This window comes from Haemaphysalis longicornis, unplaced genomic scaffold, assembly GCF_048455015.1.
Source record: "Haemaphysalis longicornis isolate Haplotype H1 unplaced genomic scaffold, Haemaphysalis longicornis Haplotype H1 scaffold_8, whole genome shotgun sequence".
In the NCBI taxonomy this organism is placed as follows: Eukaryota; Metazoa; Arthropoda; class Arachnida; order Ixodida; family Ixodidae; genus Haemaphysalis; species Haemaphysalis longicornis.
This window is the reverse complement of record NW_027526445.1, coordinates 22170952-22190161: the sequence shown is the minus strand read 5'-3', so window position 1 is coordinate 22190161 and position 19210 is coordinate 22170952. Positions and strand designations below refer to the sequence as shown.

Here is a 19210-nt window from a genome sequence, read left to right as displayed (position 1 = left end):
CGGCGTAGTGGAGTGATCTGAGGAAAAAGTTATCGAACTTCTCTGCAGATCAGTTATTGCACTGTTGTCCTTCAAAAAGTCCATTTTAAGAATGAGGTCGTGTAAGCAGTTAGGGAAATTGACGAACGCAGCTGGGTACGTCGTGCCGTCTATTGTGACGCGCGATGTGCACGTTCCCCTTGGGGTTACGAGGTGGCCTCCTGTTGTTCGTATGTGCGGACTGTCCCATCTTGTAATTTTCTTCAACTTAGCAGCGAATGATCCGCTCATTACTGAGTATTCGGCTCTCGTGTCTATGAGGACGACTACATCAAACCCATTCATAGCCAACTGGACATCGGATGCCGCTTTCCTCGAGTTTCGGGTGCGTCAGGGTGTAGTATCTCGGGTTGTGTGTTTTGGTGGTGGGGCATTATGCGTCGTCGTTATCGTCGTCTTTTGGGCTTTGGCATGTCGGCTACGCGTGGTGGCGAGTCGCTGTCGTCGTGTTTGAGAGTCACGTGCGCGTTCGAGCGGGACGTCGTGCTGAGAGCATGTCGTGAAATATGGTCTTCGGCGAGTCGTCGCGTTGGAGGGAATTAATTTTTCCGCTGTCGGGTACATTTTCCTGCAAAAGTTGGTGATTTTAGTCTGCCCTACGTGGGCTGGAGGACCTTCCACACACGAATTCAGCCTTGCTACGTGGCCTCGGCGATTGGTATGGGCGGGGCTACGGCGAATGGTTGAAACGGGCAGGGCCTCGGCTCGTTTGAGCTAGGTAGTTGTCGATCTCACGTGGTCGTTGCCCGGGGAGAGGGTGAGGTGCGTCGACGGAGAAACCACGCAGTCCGAGTGTCCTGTATGAGCAGCAACCATAGATGTGATCGGCCTCTCCGCAGTGGTAGCAAAGCGGACGATAATCGGTGGTTCCCCAAACGTCAGTCTTCCAGGGCGTCTGGATTTGGGCCGCGGACGGCGCCATGGTGGACGGCGGCGACAGTGAGCGGTGGTACTGGCGGAGCTTCATTACGACGGGATCGAACAGGGCGGGGTATCGAACAGTCGCATAGTAGGTTATAGCCTGTATCTCGCGGGTTTCTTCGGACGGGCAGTTCCCATAGGGTGTGTGACTTCTTCCCAGATCACGGCAGTCAGGAAAGCGATTTCAGGTTGTGGCGTCGTCGGAAAAAGTTTCTACAGCTCCTCCCTCACCACTGCACGGATGATGTCACGTAGTGTGTCGGAGTTAATGGCAGCGGCACCAATCAACTCTTAAACCAGCGCATAAATTTGGAGGTGAACTGCCTCGGTCGTATTTCAAGCCCCTTCTCTAACACGCCGCCTCAGACGCAAATTCGGACACAGTCTTCGGGGGGTCACGGACAAGACATGCGAAGAGCCCTTGCTTAACCCCTCGCATCAGGAACCTTAGTTTCTTTTCTTCGCTAATTTCTGGGAACGCACGGCTAAAATTCGCTTGAGATCCTCAACGAACACGAGCACGCTTTCATTGGGGTGCTGCGTGCGTGTCTGCAGCAGCTGCTCTGGCGGTTTCTTGCGTACCAGAGACGTGAACATTTTCGAGAGCTCGGTCTTGAATAACTCCCAGGTTGTCTGCATAACTCTTGCTTGAGTGTTTAGTCGTCATCCAATCGGTTAAACGTTGGGATCCTCTTGAGATGCCCCAGCCATTCCTCAGGGTCTACCGTAGGTGACCCATGAAGTGATGTTGGTTACCAGGGTTGCTGCAGAACTACAGGAGTGCAAGATGCGTTGGTCATCGTGAATGGGTTGTTCATGGCACCGGTCGTGACGTCTTCCGCCTTCCGTTTATCTGCAGGTAGTCCAAACTCTGGCTTTCGGCTTTGCTGTCGGTGGCTGCCCTGAGTTGGGCTTGGTTGACGACTTGCAGAGCGTTTAGGGTGCACCTACCCAGCAGCTCCACCAGATGTCACGATGCCAAAGACGACGCAGTTGTCTTCAAGACAAAAAAGTGTAGTGAAGTGAAGTTGTGCTCCCAAAACAACTCAACGAAAACACAGGCGGTGAAGTAGCAGCCAACAAAGTGACGTGCCCAGTCGAGCATCGGCGAATTCCACCCCACGCCGTCTGTCCGGCGGTACTTTGTTTGGCCGCAAGTGTTTCTCGAACCTTCTTTTTCATCCAGAACTCTGTAGATCAAAGGAGATTATTCTAGGCTGTTAACGTTAGTTCGAAACGTTCTCCCAATCAAAATAGAAAACACGTGTGGTATAAAAATAAACACAGCCCGGCACAGCCGGTCCGCCAAAACAAAACATAAACAAACCCAGTGCATGGTTCGCGGCAATATGAAATGTTATTAGCAAACGCTCACTAAAAACATTTTATATCAATTGTAATCTTTGCATGCACGAGTAAGCTCATAGTGAACACCCTTTGTGAAGCATGATGCGTGGAAGGCAGCGCCATGCACTTCGTCCCAAACTTCCGACACCAGGGCGTCAGTGACTTAGCAAACACCCTGGCTGCTGATGGCGCACGCTCCACTGCCTTGTGTATCAGGTCACACGTTTCGGACTGATATTGTGCTGCCCAGGCGCGTGCGACAATAGCCAGCCTAGCCCTGTTTGCTGAATCTAGCCAGTGCTTCCACACTGACCATGACGAAATGAGAACCACGACATCAAGAGTGCCATTCTCGCATGGCGGCCGCCTTCGTGTTCGTTTTGTAGAAGCCAAAACTAAAACGAATAAACAACGCTCAAAATAATTATTTACCATCCAATGTTCCACGTTATGATTCCTGGGCTCGTCGGCACTCACAGCAATGAGAAAAACGTAACACGAAAATTTCATACCATTACTTTTTAAATATTTTAATTTATATAAACACATCAACTTCTTGCTAACGGCCGTTTCTGCTAATTGGTTCCCACGTCTGTCTACCACGCCTCCTCTTAGCATGAACGACTGCCACAATAAAACGTTTATTGGATTGATTGTGGTGTTTAATGCGCCGACGCAACACTGGCGATGAGTCACGGCGTAGCGGAGGGCTATGGATTAATTTTGACCACCTGGTGATCTTTAACTTGCACCGAGATCTCAAACACACGGGCGTTTTCGCTTTTCGCCTCGATCAGAAAAGCGGCCGCCGCGGCCGGGAATCGAACCCGCGACCTCGTGCTCAGCAGCGCAACGCCTTAGCCACTGAGCCACCGTGGCGGGTCACAATAAAATGTCAAGTTTAGATTATACAAGCTTACAACCTGAGTGATTGAACTAGAGCTTTTGTGATCCTTCTTATTTGTGCCCATTTTCCGGATGCTGACAGGAAAAACATGGGGCTGCTCAGTGCCTTCGCTACTACGACTTTATAAGACACTATTCCTTGGCCTTCTGCGGGACAGCCTCCCAGCGCTGATTGGTTTGTCTAAGACAAACTTCAGAGTGATAGAGTGTGCACAGGCGCAAGTTCTGCGCATCTGCCTGGGCCTTCCAAGGTGCACATCCACGAATGCAACTCTCTGCGAAGCAAGGTGTATGTCCGCCCAGACACTCCAAGCCCAAGTGTTCTTTCGCACCAGCCTCCATCACGTAACCCGGTGTGCTGACCATCCTCTAGCACAGCTGTCTTCCCCGCATGTACGGAGCCTCTTACCGGCAACCTCGAACGCCCAAGCAAGCCTGCCGTTGCACCATGGAAAGCTGCACCATGGGATATAGGCCTCACCATACCAGGTATAGGCAAGAAATCATCTCTGCCTGAGCCAGCCTTGCGATACTACACGCTGGATTATATCAGTTCGCGTTATCTTGGCCACGTTCATGTATATACAGACGGATCCGTGAAGTCTGACTCGTGTGCCATTGGAGTTTGGATTCCTTCGGTGGGACTAACTGTGAAAGAGAAACTCAGTCACCATACGCCGTCCACCTTCACTGAGTTAGCTGCTATTAGGGCAGCACTCCTTCACATCACCAATAGTCCCGCTCGACAATGGCTGATTTTAAACGACTCGCGGCCTGCTTTGCAAGCACTGATGAAGCCATCCCACCGCTGCAGCCAACTTGTGCGTAAGCCTAACGCATTGCACATACTAGGGCTACGAGACGGGCACCGCATCTCGCTTGAACGGCAACCAGGTCATTCCGGCATCCAGGGGAACGTCATCTCTGACGCGGGAGCGAAAGAGGCGCACAATCTGCTTGTGTCTATTGGAATTCCGTATTCCAGACAAGACGAAAGTACGGCCGTGAATGCGCTTGGATGGAAACAGCAGTTATCAGCTTGGCAGGACCCTCGTAAGTTACCCCTGCCTCTACAAGCGATTGACCCTCAGTGCAATTCCCAGTTTCCGCGAGGTCTACAAACGAAAACTGAGGGTGTCCTTCACCGAATTTGCATGAACGTTGCCTTCACTGGTAGTTTTCTTTTTAAGATAGGCTGGGAGGACTTGCCATTGTGCTCTGTGTGAAGACAGACATCATGTCTTGTGTTACTGCGCGCAGCATACAACTCAACGCGAAACAGCTAAAAGAACTCTAGTGCAACTGCTATGAGGACACTCTTTAGAGCTGCGTCACTTTGTTGGTCCGTGGCAAAATCACACTGACGTGGCGCGAGGGACAAAGGCTCTCTAAACTTTACTGTCTTACACGGGACTAACCGATGTTCTTTAAACTTGGGATCCTCAGATTTTTTCTCCTAGTACTTGAAATTTTTTCTACGTTCCGAACTGATTTTATTTTCTTCTCCCTCTTATGCATTGTTGGTGCGCACTTCTTCCCCTCTTTTTTTTTCACCTCACTATGTTCACCCCTATCTGAAGTAGCAAACCCCGCTGTTTGTGGGGCTAACCTCTTTAGTGTTCATTAAAGTTTTCTCTCTCTCTCTCTCTCTCTAGTTTTTTGGCCAGGATTTAACCGATAATCCTTTCGTAATGGCTTGGCTCATGTACGATGCTTAAGCTTCATGCACACACTGTACTTAGTCAAGTTTCAATTAATAAAGCAAAACTTCTAGCGTCGCCCTGGTGTGTCTGTAGACCACCCAAAATGCACTGCAGGAAAGCCAACTTTTTCTGAAGATGATGACCGTGGGTGATGTCAAAAAACAATAAAGCGCTTCCCGTGCTCTGAACTTCACCTCGATCCCGTCGGTATTCACAGCGCTAAAGAGTGAAGGCCAGAAATAAAGTGCACAGAAGGATTCGAAGTATGCTGGTGCACCAGGTGCTAGTACAAACAAGTTCCGTTACAAAAATCTGTCAGCTGCATGCAATTAATGACCATGCAGGGTGGCATGGAACATCACAATTGTTGTTTGGGTTGCTGATGCTGTAAAACAGGCTATTTTTTCAACTTCATTTTTGCGCTCTCAATCGCATCAGTAGTCAGGACGCGCCTGTCTCATTACAGTTTGGGGAATTTGGGGAAGACTAGTAGAATCTAATTTTATTGTTTTGTTGCCTTCACTTATTTATTTTTGCTGCAGATTTGTGTTACAGAATGAAAACATTATCTGCTGTTGCACTGCTTACTTTTTTGTTTAACCAGATGAGTGCTAGGAAGTGATTATATCGTGTATAGAAAATGGAGCATACAAAACGGTAGAAATAGGAGAAAAACATCCCAGGCTTGCCTGTTATGTATAGTGCACATCCCATTCTGGCTTTCCTGTGAGGAAAACTTGATATAGAAAGCTTATACTGTTGACAGCACGGTGCGACAGAACTAAACACAAAACTGCGTCCCCATACTAATTGCAGATACCATAAAACTAGCTTGATCTTCCACAGCTGAGCTAATTGTCAAATGTTGTATTCAGAAGGACCACTGCCAGAGAAGTACACATTCAAAAGAGCTAGTCTAATGCAAAGGAATAAGCTAAAACACCTTTTGCGTTGAAATGATTTGCCAATCAAGTGGCGAAACATAGGCCTTCAATTTGAATGGTTTTATTGTCAGCCGTACACCACGATATATAAGCCTGTAATTTTCCGTAAAAATATTTCTCCGTGGTAAACTTGTGTAGGCGCCTAGTACTTTTACTAGTAATGACGTCTCCCATTACTACATTTTACCCTGTAGGTGTATGTCAAAGAACAAAAATTTGGTTTCGCTGAAATGTCTTCTAGTGTCCAAATATATTCGCACATAGTACTTTTACTAGTAATGACGTCTCCCATTACTACATTTTACCCTGTAGGTGTATGTCAAAGAAGAAAAATTTGGTTTCGCTGAAATGTCTTCTATTGTCCAAATATATTCGCACATAGTACTTTTACTAGTAATCACGTCTCCCATTACTACATTTTACCCTGTAGGTGTATGTCAAAGAACAAAAATTTGGTTTCGCTGAAATGTCTTCTAGTGTCCAAATAGTACTTTTACTAGTAATGACGTCTCCCATTACTACATTTTACCCTGTAAGTGTATGTCAAAGAACAAAAATTTGTTTTCGCTGAAATGTCTTCTAGTGTCCAAATATATTCGCACATAGTACTTTTACTAGTAATGACGTCTCCCATTACTACATTTTACCCTGTAGGTGTATGTCAAAGAACAAAAATTTAGTTTCGCTGAAATGTCTTCTAGTGTCCAAATATATTCGCACATAGTACTTTTACTAGTAGTGACGTCTCCCATTACTACATTTTACCCTGTAGGTGTATGTCAAAGAACAAAAATTTGGTTTCGCTGAAATGTCTTCTAGTGTCCAAATATATTCGCACATAGTACTTTTACTAGTAATGACGTCTCCCATTACTACATTTTACCCTGTAGGTGTATGTCAAAGAACAAAAATTTGGTTTCGCTGAAATGTCTTCTAGTGTCCAAATATATTCGCACATAGTACTTTTACTAGTAATGACGTCTCCCATTACTACATTTTACCCTGTAGGTGTATGTCAAAGAACAAGAATTTAGTTTCGCTGAAATGTCTTCTCGTGTCCAAATATATTCGCACATAGTACTTTTACTAGTAATGACGTCTCCCATTACTACATTTTACCCTGTAGGTGTATGTCAAAGAACAAAAATTTAGTTTCGCTGAAATGTCTTCTAGTGTCCAAATATATTCGCACATAGTACTTTTACTAGTAATGACGTCTCCCATTACTACATTTCACCCTGTAGGTGTATGTCAAAGAACAAAAATTTGGTTTCGCTGAAATGTCTTCTAGTGTCCAAATATATTCGCACATAGTACTTTTACTAGTAATGACGTCTCCAATTACTACATTTTACCCTGTAGGTGTATGTCAAAGAACAAAAATTTGGTTTTGCTGAAATGTCTTCTAGTGTCCAAATATATTCGCACATAGTACTTTTACTAGTAATGACGTCTCCCATTACTACATTTTACCCTGTAGGTGTATGTCAAAGAACAAAAATTTGGTTTCGCTGAAATGTCTTCTAGTGTCCAAATATATTCGCACAGAGTACTTTTACTAGTAATGACGTCTCCCATTACTACATTTTACCCTGTAGGTGTATGTCAAAGAACAAAAATTTGGTTTCGCTGAAATGTCTTCTAGTGTCCAAACATATTCGCACATAGAACTTTTACTAGTAATGACCCCTCAGGGTAATAAATTTTACCCTGTAGGTGTATGTCAAAGAACGAAAATTTGGTTTTACTGAAATCTCTTCAAGTGTCCAAATATATTAATCGCAAGTGAGAAGAGTAAAAGTTTGAGGACACCTAACCACATCTTGTGACTTCGGAATACAAAAGAATCAGCGTCGAATTATAGGCATGGCCCTCTCTGGAAGCATCTGTTGAAATGTCTTGCCGAGAGTGGCCCATACAGTGTACTGTAGTGCATAAAGCCACTGGCATACCGTCACATTCTTTTTTTATCCCTCCATTACTTTGTTGCCGTGTGGCCAAGTTGTGCGATAAAAAAATAATGCCACAGAGTGTTTCTTCGAGCGGGCATATTGCCATCAGAGCCAAGAGGAACTGGTCAATTCACTGCGAACTTTGACATCACCTTTCATAATCAGTCGCCAGTCCTACTCTGTATGTTAAATTTTGGCTGTTGTTTCAGAGTGACTGAGTTTCCCATGAACCTCTGGCAACAGCGGTCATCGTCATTGGTACGCCATTTGAGCGAGAACGGGAGAATTGTGGGAGGGTATGCGAAATTGCAGCAAAATGGAATTTGGTGAAGCAGCTGTGTTCTTCTGATTACTGCAGTAGTCGTCGCTGGCTAATCATTCTGAGTTAGTACGTCGTCATGCTAATATACACTTTTACCCCGTGGGTACTACTTTCTGTTGACCCTCATTACGTGTCAGCAAAGTCAAAAATCGCTGTAAATTGAGCTGCACATACGGGGTGTCCCCGTTTTCAAAGTAAAGAGCCTCAACGCATTCACCAGGCCCAACGTCACCTGGAACCAGAACACACTGATGTCGGGGATACGTACTGGACCCAATTCAAGACACCAGTATATAATTCCAATCTCATGCCAACTTTTCATTATTGATTCTTAACTCTATTACTTTGCTTTTTATTTCTGTAGGCCGCAAGCCGTTTTACGATCTGTTTTGGTGGTATTGATTAGGGGGGATCTTCATGTGCTGAATGGACCTGTTATTGATTTCGCATTTAAACATCTGTAACCTTCCATCTTGTATGCTTTTCTCCGTTACAAAAACAGAGTCAGAGAGCTAACACTATAGCGCTATAGGTTGTCTTAAATCATACATAAAAGTGAATTTTAGCACACGCATCTATACAGACCTACAAATGTTCATTTAGTGTTAACTTTAGGTGCAAGGAAATCAAAATTTGTCGACCGGAACTTTCAGGATTGAAAAATTCTAGGAAGTATACAACCAGGAGGCACGGGTTTTTATTGCTCTTACTGCGGATAATGAATGTACCTTTAGAAATTTCGAAGTCACGTCTCTGTATACGGGGGCATTTCCATAGCATGTAAACCAAACTTGCAAGCTTGGGGCAGTGTTAACAACCGCCGTTGTGTGTCCCCGAGTGGAAGATCCAGTAGAGGGCTAGGTTAGGATAACTGTATATCCCAGGTGTCTCCACGCCACTTGTTGCACGTTGATGAGTGAACGATCGGCTATCGAGTGGCTTCGTCTTTCCCCTTTTTAGTGGTCAAGCACGCCTGGGCATGTATAGACACGATATCTGGAGTTGCCTGTGGAATGTGCGCCTGGGGCTTTGGGTGGGTGTGACCACGTGCAGTTTTTTTTTTACCTATTCACTGCGTTGTAGTGCCATACGTGCGAGAGGTCCATATCAAGGTGGTTGTGGTGTTTTAGTTTGTCTTAGGGCGTGTAAAGACACCCTACGCTGGACATTCTTCCAAATATGTAGCGCAGAAGACGAGAGACATAAACAAGTAGACACACACGGCGCTAACTTCGAACACCTTTATTGAAAATGAAAGCACACATATATAGGCAAGAATCCCGTGACGTCACACACATGCGTTCATCAGCGCGAACGCAAGTAGGCAATCTCTTTTTCTGATAATTTGATAGAAGTCAAACTTACACAAGAGCTTCCTAACCTGATTATCCTTCCCGCCTCAATGATTTCACGTGTACACTTGTCCTTACTCTTACCAATAATAACACATTTATCAAGGAATGGTTTGCAATCTGTACATGCGTTACACGTGAAATCATTGAGGCGGAAAAGATAACCAGGTTAGGAAGCTCTTGTGTAAGTTCGACTTATATCAAATTATCAGAAAAAGAGATTGCCTACTTGCGTTCGCGCTGATGTACGCATGTGTGGTACGTCACGGGATTCTTGCCTATATATGTGTGTTTTCGTTTTCAATAAAGGTGTTGGAAGTTAGCACCGTGTGTGTCTACTTGTCTGTGTCTCTCGTCTTCTGCGCTACATATTTGTAAGTTATGAACCAACAAGCCCAAATTTCCACGCTACTGATGGACATTCTTCATTATGCAAAGGTGAGTATTACTGGCTGGAATCGCTAGTCATTTTCCGCGCTTGGGTTGCTGCTACGGCTAGCGCAATGCCAGTTCTTCGCCTTCCTCCGAGTGTTTGGTTCGAGTGGAGCAGGGAGTGCGAATTTTGTAAGAGCAGTCACTGGCGGCCGAAACCATAGCTCCCCGTGGCTGTGTTCCTGGGATCGCAGCTCTCTCTGCTTCCCGTTGTAATGTGGGTGCATGTCAATGGAAAGGTGTGAAACGCAGATGCCCTTGCCTTTGTCCTGATGCCTATGCTTTACTACGGCGCTTCCGAGCTCCGCTCTGTATTCCGCGATGTTGGTGCACAGTTGCCGTCCCTGTAATAGTTGTGCGGGTGAGTGGCCATCTTCTAATGCAGATACCCGATACGACAGCCGACCTAGCCAAAAATCATCACGCGACTCTGTAGTCTTTTTCAAGATTCGCTTGACTACCTGCACCCCCTTTTCCGCTAATCCGTTGGACCGAGGGAATCGCGGGCTCGAAGTGATGTGCTCGAAGTCATACCGTTTTCCGAAGTCGGCAAATTCTTTTGACACAAATTGAGGCCCATTGTCTGTACGTACTTGTCCAGGGATCCCATAGGGTGCGAAGGTAGCGGAAGTTTTCTCTACTACCTCTCGTGCTGTCGTGGTAGCTAGCTTTTCCACCTCAGGAAAGTTGGAGTGCGCGTCGTACACTGTCAAGTATGCGTCACCAGCAAAGGAAAAGATATCGATGCCTACTCTGTACCACGGCATACTGGGTGTTGGCCGAAGAACACGTGGCTCGGACATCTGCTTGTACGCATGTTTCTGGCATGCGCTGCATGAACAAATCATCGATTCAATGCTGCCGTCAAGACCAGGCCAGAAAACTAATTCACGCGCTCTTGCCTTGCATTTGTTCATTCCGAGATGACCGGCGTGTATTTTCTTTAGCATTTCAGCTGTCATGGACAAAGGTATGACAACTTTGCATCCTTTAAGTAATATTCCTTCGATGACTGATAGCTCGGCGGCAAACGGGCGTAATTCCCCTTCAACAGGTCGACATTCGAAAAGCTGCTGCATCACCAAACTTAGGTAAGGATCCGCCACAGTTTCAACTTGAAGACGTCGCTTCGTTGGTGTGCTTACTATTCCGGAGACGACCTGAACTGCGTGGACTTCGACGTCTTCGGTTGTTGCCGGCTCTGAAGCGAAGGCAGGCGCGCGAGACAGCATGTCAGCCAGGAGCAGGTCCTTGCCAGGAACGAACTGCAAAGTATTGTACTTGAGCAAGCGCACAAAGAAACGCTGTAGCCTTGGTGGCATCTCGCCGATATTTTTTCCCACTGGCAAGCAACGCCCTGTAGTCGGTCTCGATAAGAATCTTGTGGCCGTATAAAAACTGGTAGAATTTTTCGCACGCGAACACGGTGCCGAGCGTTTCTTTTTCGATTTGGGAATATCGCGTTTCGTTATCAGAGCACCTACTCCGATTGCAGAGGCGTCCGCTGCCAGCTTTGTCTCTTTTTTTCTCGTCAAAGAAAGCCAACAGCGGAGGAGACGTTAACGCCTCGCATACGGCTTCCCACTCGCGCGCGTGAGCTGCAGTCCACTCGAAAGTGATATCGCCCTTTACGAGGCTCCGCAACAATAACGTGTTGTCGCTTAGTCGGGGCATGTACTTGCGGAAGTAATTTACGACTCCCATCATTCTCCCCACTGCATTTTTGTCTTCTGGAGCGGGCATAGCTCGGATGCTTTTGATCAAGTCGGCGCTGCGGAGCACACCTTGTGCGTTGATCACGTCACCCAAAAATGTTATTGCGCTCACACCGAAGACACATTTTTCTGGGTTAAAGGTCAGCTCTGCCTTCTCTGCCCTTTCTAGAGCGGCGCGCAAACGTTCGTCGTGTTGAGCTTTGTCAGCTCCCCACACCAGGACGTCCTCTACGTACACGCGTACTCCAGGTACACCTTCAAAAATTTCGGACAGCGTTTTCTGAAATACTTCGCTGGCTGATGAAATTCCGAACGGCAACCTTAAAAAGCGATATCGCCCGAACGGTGTTGCAAACGTGCAGATCCGCGATGTAGCTTCATCAAGTGGTATGTGATGAAATCCGGAGTTTGCATGTAGACGCGAAAGGACTTGGGCCCCTGACAACTCACTTTCAATGTCCTCGCGGATGGGCATAGTGTAATGCTCACGTAATATATTTTTCTTCACTTCTCCTGGGTCCATGCGTACTCTGAGCGACCCGTTCTTCTTGCGTACAGAAACCAGTGGACTCACCCATTCAGTTGGTTCTTCTACTTTCACGATGATGGCTGCTTTCTCCATGCGGGCGAGTTCGTCACGTAATGGTTCCTTCAGAGCCAGTGGCACTCTCCTTGCTGGTTGCACGACTGGAACAGCGTCTGGCCGAAGAACCATCTTGTATTTTCTTTTTACGCAACCAGTGCCTCGAAAAAGGTGCGCGAATTCTGTCTCGGGCGCCTCTGCTCCGCTTCGTCCGATAGTATCGACGGTTGCCGGGATAAGGCCGATTTCACGGCAAGTGCTCAGGCAAACAATTGCTTGCCGCCCTTTCTTAACGATGAAGAAATTGGTTTCTTTCCTTGCGCCGTTTATCTCCAGTGCTGTGGTCGCTACGCCAAGGTGTTTGATTACGGACCCATTGTAGGCGGTGAGCACTGCGTTGCTCTCCTCCAATGCCGCTGTTGTTGACATGCGTTTGAAGACGCTGAGCGGAATAAGGTGCGCCTGAGAACCCGTATCTACTTTCAGTTCAATTTCGCAACAGTACACCTTACCGCGTACTGTCCAATCTTTTCCTGCGTTGTTTTTGATGCCACAGATGCTAATGTCAAGCACGTCGAAATGATCGTCCGCGTCGTTCTGAATATCGTTAACCTGTTTGTTCTTGCAGCAGGACACAAAGTGATTCATCCTGTTGCATGCGTAGCACACTTTCTCGTTAGCTAGACACTGCATGACTGATGGCTCTTAATACATTGCGTGCAACGATTTCTTTGCTTTTTGCTGCGTTCATTCCGCCGGGCAAGGTCAACCTGTACGCGCTCACTAGCCCATGCAGTATTTTGTTGCTCCGCTACTTCTGCTGCTTTGCACATATCTTCTGCTTTCTGTAGAGTCAGGTTCTTGTCCCGCAACATTTTTTTTCTGGTGTTCTTGTTCTTGGTCCCGAAAACAATTTGGTTCGTTATCATAGACTCTTCAAGGCCCCCAAAATAGCAAAGCTTAGCTTGCGTCCTTAACTCTCGGGAAAATCGTTCGAAAGGCTCTGCCTCATCTTGGACCCGCACGCGGAACCGATGTCGCTCGTAAACCTCGTTCCCTTGCTCGACACAGTACTCATAAAATTTGCGCCCCAGCGTGGGGAAGTCGTCCTTTCGCTCACCTTCATGGAAGGTAAAGTTGTTGAAGATTTCCAGCGCCTCTTCGCCAGCGGTGCTGAGAAGGATCGCTGCCTTGACCGCTTCTGTCCTGGGTTTCTCCGCCGAAGTCGCCGTCAGGAACAGGTGGAGTCGTTGGTTGAAGAGCTCCCAGTTGCGTCTGATGTTTTCAGACAGTTGCAGTGGTCCCGGTGGCTTTATGGCGTCCATTCCTTGATGCTTGTTGCGTTGGCGGTTCTGACACTTCTGACACCATGTATCATGTGTGGGTGGCAGGAAGACGACACATGAAGTGGCTCAGCCAAAGCAGACCGCGCGCAGCTTTAGTGGGCTTGCTTATATAGCCGCATGCGCAGCCAGAGAAGGGAGAGGGTGTGACAGTGGGGCTCGTTATCGGCTTGCACGCCGCGAAAGCCAAGTACGATACAACTGGTAGCTAGATGTCTCCCCGTGGCCGTATTGGAGATACGAGGTCGGTGCGCAGTGCTTTGTGCCTCACGTAGTTCTTCAAGGGTGTTGTGCACACCTAATGCGCCGTATGTCTGGTTAGGAGGTAACGATTGTTCTCCTGGGGCTCGCTCGTAGGCTCTCTTGATGAGGCTGTTCGGTTTGAAGTCATTCAAAATATTTGCATAATTGTGGCGATCCGACCCCCCCACTTCACTGAAAGCTTCCCTACAGTTAGCTAACTGGGGTGGCTTCAAATTTAGGCTGAATGTAAGCGCACAAGAGTTGTTGTGTAGTTACATCAAAGTTTTTGACTGTTGTGGCCTTTGATTGCAATTCGTACGGAACACATTAAAATAATGGGTTGCCGCAGTGTCTCGCGGTGTTCTACGACTGCACATGTCAATTTGACTGGCGAAATGTTGGGAGAGGAGTGGCCGTTGATGCAGCGGTATAAAACATGCGCTTCTAGCTTCACCGTATTCTCAGATCCGTTCACCCCATAGCATTTCATGGTTGGCCTTTAGGAAGATCCGCGGCTTGTTCAGTTTTAATTATCAGTATCCTGACGTCGCTACCTAGCGATGATAAAAAAGGCTATCTAAACACAGTTCATAAACTCAAGCAAACTGCGATATGCGCGTGCGCATAATAAAATCAGCTACCGCCAGTCTTAACCTAATGTTGCCTTTGTGCAGTTGCGCAGGCGTCGGCAGGCAGCCTGTTTATGTAACATTGTGCTTTGCACGAATATTCACCTCGGGTATAACATACGATGCGTTACGCTGCACCTGTCTCGCGCAAGAGCTATACTGATACACTTAGCAACATTTGTCTTAGCAGGTGAAGCTAGTTTTTCTAGACAGCTCTCACAACTACAACGGTTTGTGCCAATGTATTTCGCGGCTTTACAAGGCCAGAAGCACACAACAAACGCTTTCCAATCGAGCACACATGAACAAACGAAAAAATAAGGCAGAAGCTTTGCACTCACGTCAGTGGAGTCGTGATTGTGCCAACCAGGCTAATATGACAGCTCTAGCGGAGCCGGAGTGCGTGGTGCGCCGGTGAGACAGCATATAACCCCCTCGGCGAGCCGCTGTGCAGAAAGGGCTGCTGGAGCGAACTTGTCGGAGATATCGTATGGTTGCCTTAACCGGCGGCGCCACCCGCACCGCTCTGCCAGTACCCTTTTTTTTACTTCAGGTGAGCCAAACGGTAGCTCGCCACGAGCGCCGGTTACTGAGACAGAGTCTTCTCCCTCCCTCCGAGCAAAGTTATTTCTCACCGATTACTGTAATGTGAGTGTAACTACTTCTCCTGTAAATCCAGTGAATGTCCGCCCCCTTACTAATAAATCTTCCTCAACTTGTTTTTATCGCGCATGGGCATTGCGTTGCCCTGGAAGAGTTTTCCAAACACAGCAGAACCTCGGATTTTTTAGCACCTAGCCATATAAAACTTCTTTTAATAAAGTCAGCTAAGAAATACTTATATTAAATATAAATATGTTGTGCCTCAGTTGTGTTGAGGCACAACACATTTGATCTGTTGTGTTGTTGAATTTTATTTTCGGGCCCAGTTGCGCCTCACTTGATGTCCCGAGCAAATACAAAGTATGTCGGGTATCGGTAGACGCCATTCTCGATTCCTATTTTATTAAAACATAGAAGAGAATAACTATGGCTGCAGTGTGGGTGTCTTCTTACCATTTTTAACAAAAAGATTGGCTGAAATCCACGCTGTGAAACTGGTCAGAAAGCAAAGCTGTAACCGAAAACTCCCAAATAATCCTTATGCAACGTCACTTCAATTCACACATGTCGCTCAACAAATAGCGAAACCACAGATTTTGCCAGCCGTTACCAGGGGTTCGTGTCAAAAAGAGCCTCCCACAAACTACGAGCTCAATAAAAACCACCGTCTGTCTGTCGGTCCGACTACACGTGTGGGCGTAGCTTAGTCTTCGGCTCTCGCTCCGCTTCTAATCGGGCACAGATTCTAACTGGGATTCACGACGGCTGCGTCCAAAACGCAGCGGCGTCGGCAATAGCCGCGGTGGAGCGGTCAATGCCGCCGCTCTAGCACGACCGTGCGTCGGCGGGAAAAAAACACGAAGGAGCGTCATTCAAAGGGTACGAGGAGGGCTGCATGCGCGGCTACTGCTTCATCTTTCTCACTGCCTCTCCTCACTCTTGTTCATGTGCCACCTCCAAGAAGTGCTCTTCCTTTCCCCGCGCCGCAGTGTCGGTCTCAACGTCTCCAAGTGTGGGTGTGTAGCTTAGTCGCTTAGACGACGGGCTCTCGTTCCGCTGCTCATCGGGCATAGGTTAGATCCCTGGCGGTGCCAGTACCTTTATTTAGCCTGGTTGGGAGCTTCTGTGTGCGCCCGCAATGGAAAAACCGTTGGCTGGTAGAGGTAGAAAGCTTTGTTTTAAAAGGCCTCCCGCGGTCGTAATCGCTCCTCAGTCCTTCGAGTCATGAAGCCGTAGTCTACTGATTGCACCATTCCCACACGGCCGAAACGACTCGGATATAGAGAGGATCCATGACAGTGCAAAATGTTAAGGACTAATAATACACCAGTTCGTCGAAAGGGTATGGCAGCTGAACGCAAGGCTTTTTTCGCATGAAATCTACTTCCGTTTGGAAGCGCGGTAAACCACCGACCCACTAAGACTCCTTTCGACCGATTGCTTTAGTCTGTTGCGTTGGATAACTAATGGATAAAATTATCTTGAAAAGGATGAGTTGGCATTGATGCCAAAAAATGGTACCGACCTGAACTGAATGGTTTTCGAGAGAATCGATAGCCATTCATAGCATCATTGACCTGGTATATTGTTTAATGTACCTATAGTGCATTATAAAGCACTTGGCTTAGTAGAAACGTTATATGCATGGACTATGGACACTTTTTTTATATACACCGATGAAACCCAAGCGCCGTGTTATTATGGGAAAAGCGGAGTCACAAAATTGGCAGACTTGAGTCTATCACTGTTTAATCTTACCATTATTCACCCAAAGAACATTATCCCCCGAAGCGTCAAGGTCGCACTCTACGCCGATGTCGGTGTTTGGAGTGTATCGAGATTGTGCCGAATCACACAGCAGCAGCTTCAAAAAGTCTTGCGAGAATATATGTATACCTAGCGCCTGAAGAATCAATCTTTCCCCCGAAACAAAGGTGCAATGTCGTTCACCCGCAAGAGCAGAGACCTACATACAGGAATCGTCAGTGTCCAATCTTTGCTTCGACCACCAACCAAAAATTAACTTGCCATAAAAATACACAGAAAAAACTTGTAGTCCCCAGTAGTAAAACGATTACGAACGCAAACACAAACAGTACCTCAAATAAATGTACATCTTTACCACACTCCCTGGCCTAGTGATTGTAACTCTCCGGTTCTGGTCAGGGCATATGTCGATGTCGGTCCAGGCATATGTCGATGGTGTCTTGCGCTACAGCCTTCCCATCCTGCATAGACTGTGCCCGATTAGCAGATAACAGCTTGAAGCGGCAAAGAGCAACGGACTTGGCCTTCATGCCGGCTGGCCACGTTGGGTTAATTTTCCGGAAGCTGTCTGCCTACTTCCGCTTCCGCTGGCGTGGGTGTATTACGGCTTCAAAAGACGCTATTAATCATTCAGGCACAGCTTGGATGTCACAAGCCATTTCCCGGCTCGTACTGTCTTGATCCGCAATACGATTGCGATACACAATCGTATTGCGTTTAGAGACACTTTCAGCTTTGGACGAACAATAAGTGCAATAATTGCGGCTGTGCAAACTCAAGCTTTGCAGATCAAGGCCATGTATCTTCCGCCGTAGACTCCGTGACCTGTTCCCATAAAATATTCCATTACAGGAATACTTTAAAAAAAGTGGATATCTCAAGATGACCTGGTTCAGATTAAACTTGAGCACATTCAAAAATTTTACTCAGCAACAGCCCAAATTTTTATAAAAGAATCAGCAACATTTCAGTGTCATTCTTCCGAAGTGTTTATTACATCAGCTATTACGTCAGCTAAGAGATAACTGTCACACCGGCTTGAGTGGTACTTCGTCCACGCTAGCTGAGCTATATGGAATCAAAGATGCCATACGGTACACCGTTCTTTAGCCACTGATACAGTTAACCATTTTCACCGATTCGAAAGCCGCCCTACAAAGAATCCAACAGGCCTCCAGCTGCATATTTCACGACCACACTCATCGCGAAGGAACTTACCTTCGACATCTTGGGTATGCTGCTGGCCATTGATTTACTCTTCAGTGGCTCCTCAGACACTGGTGTACTGGCACATAAGCCACGAGATGAGGCTGCATGCAATCGCCTAGAAATAACAAAAAAGAAACATTTCCTTCCCAAACAACGATGCTTCAGCTATGACCATTCAAAAACCGCTAATGGGTCCTTCCCCAGCATCATCACGCTCTTCTGTCTCCCTTTGGCCCACACACGGGATTGAGGCAGCCAGAAAGACTACCTTATTCACCTGAGACGTTGTTTCACAGACTGCGAATCAATTCGGCGTTTATTAATACCTACTTACATCGCGAATGCAGACGTCCAAACTCATACTGAAAAACTGTGGCTGCCCTGAAACAATCGAAGATGTCCTCCTAGAGTGCTTCGCCCACACGGACGCAAGGGCCTGTTCGCAGCCACAGCAGAGGATACATTGTCGTCTTCCTGGACCAATTACGAAAGGCCTTATACCTAGACCATGTCACTAACCTCCTCTCAACGTAATGTTCAAGACACGTTATTTAGCTCCCTTGATGATATTGGCGTCACTTAGTACAACCCATCCTATTGCGGACAGTCCAGGCTATATCCAATGACCGTATATTAAACACTACCCCTTTTCTCTGCTTGCCTCTAGGACTATTGTTTTTACTAATATCTAGTCTTCCCATTCCACTTCCTGCTGGGCAACTGCAGCAACACGACAACGATGTTGATAAACCTCTATGCATTACTTTCTTCAATAAAGAGTTTCAGCCTCTCTTTTGCGCTCGCGCGTTCATTTGATAGAACTGTTCCGACATACCCCTGCAGCTGCTTTTATGTGTATTATTACATGGGGAGCTGACCGTATAAAGCTAGTAGGAAAGAATCCGATCAATAAGGTAACAGTAAAAAGGAAAGTGAAAGAATTCATGATCGCACTGTATACCCGACATTAAGCTATAACAGAGGAAGAGAAGTTTACAACACAGGAAGCGAGCGAGAAGCTTACAAGCGTTTCCACGGAGTATGCAGTAGAAGTCGAAGTCCGAGGTACGATTGCTGGATAGGATACTGGTAAACGTTCTCAGGCGGCGAAACATTTATTTTTGAAAAGCTAAAGCTTCACAGTGCCCACTTCAGGTGACAGAATAGAACTCGCGGAGATTTAGAAGTTAATAAATAGGC

At 46.8% G+C, this 19210-nt stretch overlaps 1 protein-coding gene across 1 annotated transcript in view; it reads right to left on the bottom strand.

The window, feature by feature from the left end:
• The window catches only part of LOC144148212 (uncharacterized), a 34669-nt gene extending 22205 nt beyond the window's left edge, over positions 1-12464 (bottom strand). The window contains exons 1-2 of the mRNA XM_077679794.1: positions 12208-12464; positions 10951-11183 (exon numbers count right to left, since the gene is read on the bottom strand). Coding sequence (XP_077535920.1) covers positions 10951-11183; positions 12208-12348 — 374 coding nt within the window. The 5' untranslated portion in view covers positions 12349-12464. The remainder of the gene's footprint in view (positions 1-10950; positions 11184-12207) is intronic.
• Between the last annotated feature and the right edge of the window lie 6746 nt (positions 12465-19210).